This window comes from Nothoprocta perdicaria, unplaced genomic scaffold (genome assembly GCF_003342845.1).
Source record: "Nothoprocta perdicaria isolate Ctin4 unplaced genomic scaffold, notPer1 scaffold_613, whole genome shotgun sequence".
NCBI lineage: Eukaryota > Metazoa > Chordata > Aves > Tinamiformes > Tinamidae > Nothoprocta > Nothoprocta perdicaria.
Window position 1 is genome coordinate 44813 of NW_020455881.1, and position 5678 is coordinate 50490.

At 68.5% G+C, this 5678-nt stretch overlaps 1 protein-coding gene across 1 annotated transcript in view; it reads right to left on the bottom strand.

The window, feature by feature from the left end:
- The window catches only part of ERCC2 (ERCC excision repair 2, TFIIH core complex helicase subunit), a 13805-nt gene extending 8153 nt beyond the window's left edge, over positions 1–5652 (bottom strand). The window contains exons 1-11 of the mRNA XM_026049762.1: positions 5633–5652; positions 4119–4218; positions 3972–4049; positions 3838–3900; positions 3651–3764; positions 2952–3068; positions 1942–2058; positions 1743–1866; positions 1554–1650; positions 1354–1487; positions 383–551 (exon numbers count right to left, since the gene is read on the bottom strand). Of these exons, the coding sequence (XP_025905547.1) occupies positions 383–551; positions 1354–1487; positions 1554–1650; positions 1743–1866; positions 1942–2058; positions 2952–3068; positions 3651–3764; positions 3838–3900; positions 3972–4049; positions 4119–4218; positions 5633–5637 (1118 nt within the window). The 5' untranslated portion in view covers positions 5638–5652. The remainder of the gene's footprint in view (positions 1–382; positions 552–1353; positions 1488–1553; positions 1651–1742; positions 1867–1941; positions 2059–2951; positions 3069–3650; positions 3765–3837; positions 3901–3971; positions 4050–4118; positions 4219–5632) is intronic.
- Between the last annotated feature and the right edge of the window lie 26 nt (positions 5653–5678).

Consider the following 5678-nt stretch of genomic DNA (forward strand, 5'->3'; position numbering starts at 1 on the left):
GACCCCAAAGCAGCCCCCGATACCCTCCAGTCTCTACTGGAGCTGGTCATGGCCATATTGAAGGTCCCCAAGACCCTCTTGGTTGTGGGACACCCCTTTGAGGTGACCCCAGCCCCAAAGCAACCCCTGATACCCTCCAGTCTCTACTGGAGCTGGTCACAGCCACCATGAAGGTCTCCAAGACCCTCTTGGTTGTGGGACATCCTTTTGATGGGATCCCAGCCCTAGAGCAACCCTCGATACCCTCCAGTCTCTACTGGAGCTGGTCACGGCCACCACAGAGGTCCCCAGTACCCCCTTTGGGGAGACCCCAGCCCCAAGGCCACCCCCGATACCCTCGAGACCCGAAATCCTCCTGGGATGGGCAGGGGCCGCCACTTACCGGAGCGGTTTGCGCTCGATGCAGACCTTCTCGTAGACGTCCTTGAGGAAGGCGGGCGGGCTCTCCTGCGCCACGCGCTGCACCCGCACCCGCGCCTTCAGGTACTCCAGGAAGCGCTTGAGGAAGCCCACGAAGTGCTCGGCCGTGCGGATGCTCCCGGGAACGGCCTCTGCGGGGACACTGCAGCTCGGCAGGGTCCCTCGCCCGCACCCAGCAGCGTCCTGGGGACCCTCACGGCGGCCCATTGCGGGGGGGATCAGGGTTGCTTTGGGGCTGGGGGCACCTCAAAGGGGGTACTGGGGACATCTGTGGTGGCCATGACAAGCTCCAGTAGAGACTGGAGGGTATCAGGGGTTCCTTTGGGGCTGGAGTCCCCTCAAAGGGGTGTCCCACAGCCAAGAGGATCTTGGGACCTTCATGGTGGCCGTGACCAGCTGAAATGGAGACTGTAGAGTACTACAGGTTGTTCTGGGGCTGGGGTCTCCTCAAAGAGGTTTTAGGGAAAACCATGGTGTCCGTGACCAGCTCTAGTAAGAGACTGGAGGGTATCAGGGGTTGCTTTGAGACTGTGGTACCCTCAAAGCGGGTACTGGGGACCTTTGTGGTGGCCATGACCAGCTGGAGAGCAGACTGGAGGGTATCAGGGATTGCTTTGGGGATGGGGTCACCTCAAAAAAAGTACTGAGGACCTTCATGGTGGCCACGACCAGCTGGAATGGAGACTGCAGAGTACTAGGGGATGCTCTGGGGCTGGGGTCTCCTCAAAATGGGTCTTGGGGACCCCATGGTGGTCATGACCAGTTGGAGAGCAGACCGGAGGGCATTGGGGGCTGCTTTGGGGCCGGATCCCCTCGAAGGGCTCCCAAACACGGCAAGAGGCTCCCGGGGCCCCTCATGGCCCCGGAGGGCAGCACAGGCGGCTTTGGGGGTCCCGGGGGCACCCCGCGGGGCCCGTCGCGGCGCCCACGCACCCTGCAGGACCTCGTCGGGCAGCACGGGGTTGGCGAGGTAGATGTCGGTCTCGCGCGCCACGCTGGCCTCGCGCAGCCCCTCCACGAGGCGCCGGTACTCGTCCTTGAGCTTCTGCGCGTCCGTCTCCTTGATCCTGCGGGCAGGGCGACGTGGCGGGGCGCCGGGCAGGGGACGGGCGCGCGGGGACGGGGACGCCCACCTCTGGATGGTGGCCTGCAGCGTGGCCACGTTGGCCTGGCAGCGGTCCAGCGTGCGGCGCGTGATGTTCACCCCCATGGAGTCGATGCAGACGTTGTCTGCGGGGACGGGCGCCGCGGTGGTGGCCCCGGCGAGGGGACGCGCGCGGCGGGTGTCACGCGGCGCGGGGACGGCGCGCGGGCCACCTCACCGATGTTGTGAGCCTCGTCGAAGACCACCACCGACTTCCTGGCGAGCTCCCTGGAGACCAAGTCGGCGATTTTGGGGTCCAGCAGGTAGTGGTAGCTGTACACCACAATGTTGGCGTGGAGGATCTGCGGGGACGGGGACGGCGGCGTCACCCCCCGGGCCCCAGGGTGGCCCCCAGCCCCCTGCCCGGGTCCCCGTACCGAGTAGCGGGCGAGGAAATAGGGACACCAGCCCTTCTGGCGCCCGTAGGCCTTGAGGTCGTCCAGGTTGTAGACGCCGTAGGGGATGGGGACCTCGCGCCCGTGGGTGTCGAACTCCTGCGGGACACAGGGGACACGGGGGACTAGGGACAGACGGGATGGGGGGACACTCAGGGAACAGGGGGTAAGGGGACCCCGGGGTGCCAGGGGGTGGATGGGGGGATCTCGGGATGTCTAGGGGCCACCTGGGGGGGACACTGGGGGGCCTGGGAGGTGACAGGAGCACAAGGGATGCCCAAGGTGCTGGGGAGCCACCCAGGACCCATCCAGGGGGACCCTGGGAGATGCCAGGAGAACAGGGAGAGCCCGAGGATCCTGGGAGCTGATTGAAGGGGAGGGGGCTGCCAGCATGTCTGGGTGTCACCGGAGGTGGGGGTGACACATGGGCAGTCGGGGGCACCAAGGTTCCCAGGGAGGACCCCAGGGTGTCTGGGAGGACCCCAGGGTGGCCGAGAGGACCACGGGTTGCCCAGGAGGAACCCAGGGTGCCCGGGAGGACCCCAGGGTGGCTAAGTGGGCCCCAAGGTGGCCAGGAGGATCCCAGGATGCTTGGGAGGGCCCCAGGGTGCCCATGAGGACCCTGCAACGCCTGGGAGGACTCCAGGGTGCCTGGGAGAACCCCCGGATCCCCAGGAGGACCCCATGATGCCCAAGAGGGCCCTGGGGTGCCCATGAGGACCCCGGGATCCTCAGCAGGACCCCAGGGTGCCCATGAGGACCCTAGGATCCCCAGGAGGGCCCTGGGGTGCCCGGGAGGACCCCGCAATGCCCATGAGGACCCCAGGGTGCCCGGGAGGATCCCAAGAGGACCCCATGATGCCCAGGAGGACCCCAAGATGGGCAAGAGAGCCCCGGGATCCCCAGGAGGACCCCAGGGTGCCCATGAGGACCCCACGATGCCCATGAGGACCCCAGGGTGCCCGGGAGGACCCCGGGGTGCGCAGCGGCACCTCGTAGAAGCGGCAGGCGGGCAGGGAGGCGTCGCGCTGCCGCTGCGCCCGCACGTACGACGCCGTGAGCCGCAGGCACCCGCTGTCCACCTCCTTGCCGAAGCGCAGCGAGGACACCTGCGGCCACCGCGGTCACCAGGGCCACCGCGGCCACCGGCGTCACCGCGGCCACCGCGGCCAGCACGGCCACCCATGGTCACCGCGGCCACCACGGTCACCAGGGCCCTGCAGCCACCGTGGTCACCGGGGCCCCGGTGCTGCCACCCCTGTCCCCGCTGTCACCCGTGCCACCCCTGTCCCCGCTGTCACCAAGGCCACCGGGCGCTGCTGCCACCTTCTCTTCTGCAACCAGGGCCACTAAACACAGCCCCCCCTGTCCCCTCTGTCCCTAGGGACACCAGGAACTGTCACCCCTGTCCCCGCTGTCCCTAGGGACATGAAGGATGCCCCCCCCCATCCCAAATGCCACTAGGGACACCAGGGACGGCCACCCTGTCCCACTGCCCCCGAGGCCACAGCCTTCCCTTCTGCCATCAAGGCCACCAGGGATGGCCACCCTTGTCCCCACTGCCACTAGGGACACCAGGGACGCCCCCCACCCCGTGCCCGCTGTCATTAGGGACACCGGGAACCGCCACCCCTGTCCCCGCTGTCATTAGGGACACCGGGAACCGCCACCCCTGTCCCCGCTGTCCCCACCTCGGGGTGGACGCAGAGGTTCTTCCTGGAGCTCAGCGCCAGCCCCAGCAGCGGCACCTTCTCCCCGAGCTGCTTCTCGTAGAAGTCCAGGAGCTTCCGCAGCTCCTCGATGACCTGTGGGGCCGGCGGCGGCAGTGGATCCCGGGATCCGCCCGGGATCCGCCTGGGATCCGCTCTCGCCACTCACCTTCTCGATCTCCGGCACCGTGCGGGAGCAGTAGATGAGCTTGGAGAGCTCCAGGGGCCGCGCCTGGCGGGGAGAGAGATCCCCATGGAGCGGGATCGAGGGCGATCCGCCGGGATCGGCTGCGGCGCGCTCACCCGCTGATAGGCCACGATGAGGGACAGCAGCGACACCGTCTTCCCTGTCCCCGAGGGCATCTCCAGGACGCCGTGACCCTGCGGGGAACGCCGGCGTCACGGCGGGATCCCCGGGCGCCTGCCGGGATCCCCCGATCCCGGCCCCACCTTGGCGTCCAGGGTCCTCTTGAGCTCCAGCATGTAGGAAAACTGCTCCGGGTAGATGTAGTCATAGGGGAAGTAGACGAGGAGGCCGTCGATGTTGAGCCTGCGGGAGGAGGAGCGGGAAGGGGATCCCGCGGGATCCCAGGCCTCGGGCACCCCCCGCGATGTCCCGGGATGCCTCCCGGCACTGCTGCTCCCGCAGCCCCCACCCCCGGGATCGCAGCCTCCCGGGGATCCCGGTGCTCCTGTGGGCCCGCAGGGATCCTCCGGCACAGCCCAGCACTGCCTGGGATCCCTTGGGATCCTGCCCTGGCACGGCCCAGGACCCCAACCCTGCCCTTGCCTCGGGATCCGCCGCGATCCCAGCCCTTCCGTATCCACACATCCCCAGCGATCCCCTGGGATCCTGGCCATTCCACATCCACAGATTCCCCGGGATCCCCCACAAACCCAGCCCCCGATCCCCCACGATCCCAGCCTCACTGCAGTCCCGGATCCTCTGGGATCTGCCGCGATCCCAATCCTTCCACAGACCCGGATCCCCCGGGACCCACCGTGGTCCTGGTCCTTCCACAGCCCCGGGATCTGCCATGATCCCAGCCCCCCTGCAGCTCTGGATCCCCTGGGATCCGCCACGATCCCAATCCTTCCACAGCCCCGGATCCCCCAGGATCCACCGTGATCCCGGCACCATCGCAGCCCTGGATCCCCTGGGATCTGCTGCAATCCCGGTCCTTCCACAGCCCCGGGATCTGCCATGATCCCAGCCCCCCTGCAGCTCTGGATCCCCTGGGATCTGCCACGATCCCAATCCTTCCACAGCCCCGGATCCCCCAGGATCCGCTGCAATCCCGCTCCTTCCACAGCCTCGGGATCCGGCGCGATCCCAGCCCCCCTGCAGCTCTGGATTCCCTGGGATCCGCCGCGATCCCGGCCCCCCCGCAGTCCCGGGATCCTCCGTGATCCCAGCCCCCCTGCAGCTCTGGATCCCTTGGGATCTGCTGCGATTCCAATCCTTCCACAGCGCCGGACCCCCTGGGGTACGCCGTGATCCCGGCACCATCGCAGCCCCGGAATCTGCTGCGATCCCGGTCCTTCCACAGCTCCGGCTCCTCCAGGATCCACGGCGATCCCGGCACCATCGCAGCCCCGGATCCCCCGGGATCTGCCGCGATCCCCCCCGCAGCCCCGGGATCCGCCGTGATCCCAGCCCCCCTGCAGCTCTGGATCCCCTGGGATCTGCTGCAATTCCGATCCTTCCACAGCGCCGGATCCCCCGGGATCCACCGTGGTCCTGGTCCTTTCACAGCCCCGGGATCCGCCGCGATCCCAGCTCCCCTGCAGCTCTGGATCCCCTGGATCTGCCGCGATCCCGGTCCTTCCACAGCCCCGGGATCCGCCGCGATCCCGGTCCTTCCACAGCCCCGGATCCGCCGCGATCCCGGCCCCTCCGACCCCGGTCCCCGCGGGCTCCCCGCCCTCCCGAGGCCCCTGTCCCGTCCCGGCCCCCCGCTCACTTCATGGCTCCGTCCGCCCGCACGCGCCGCCACCCCGGCCCCGCCC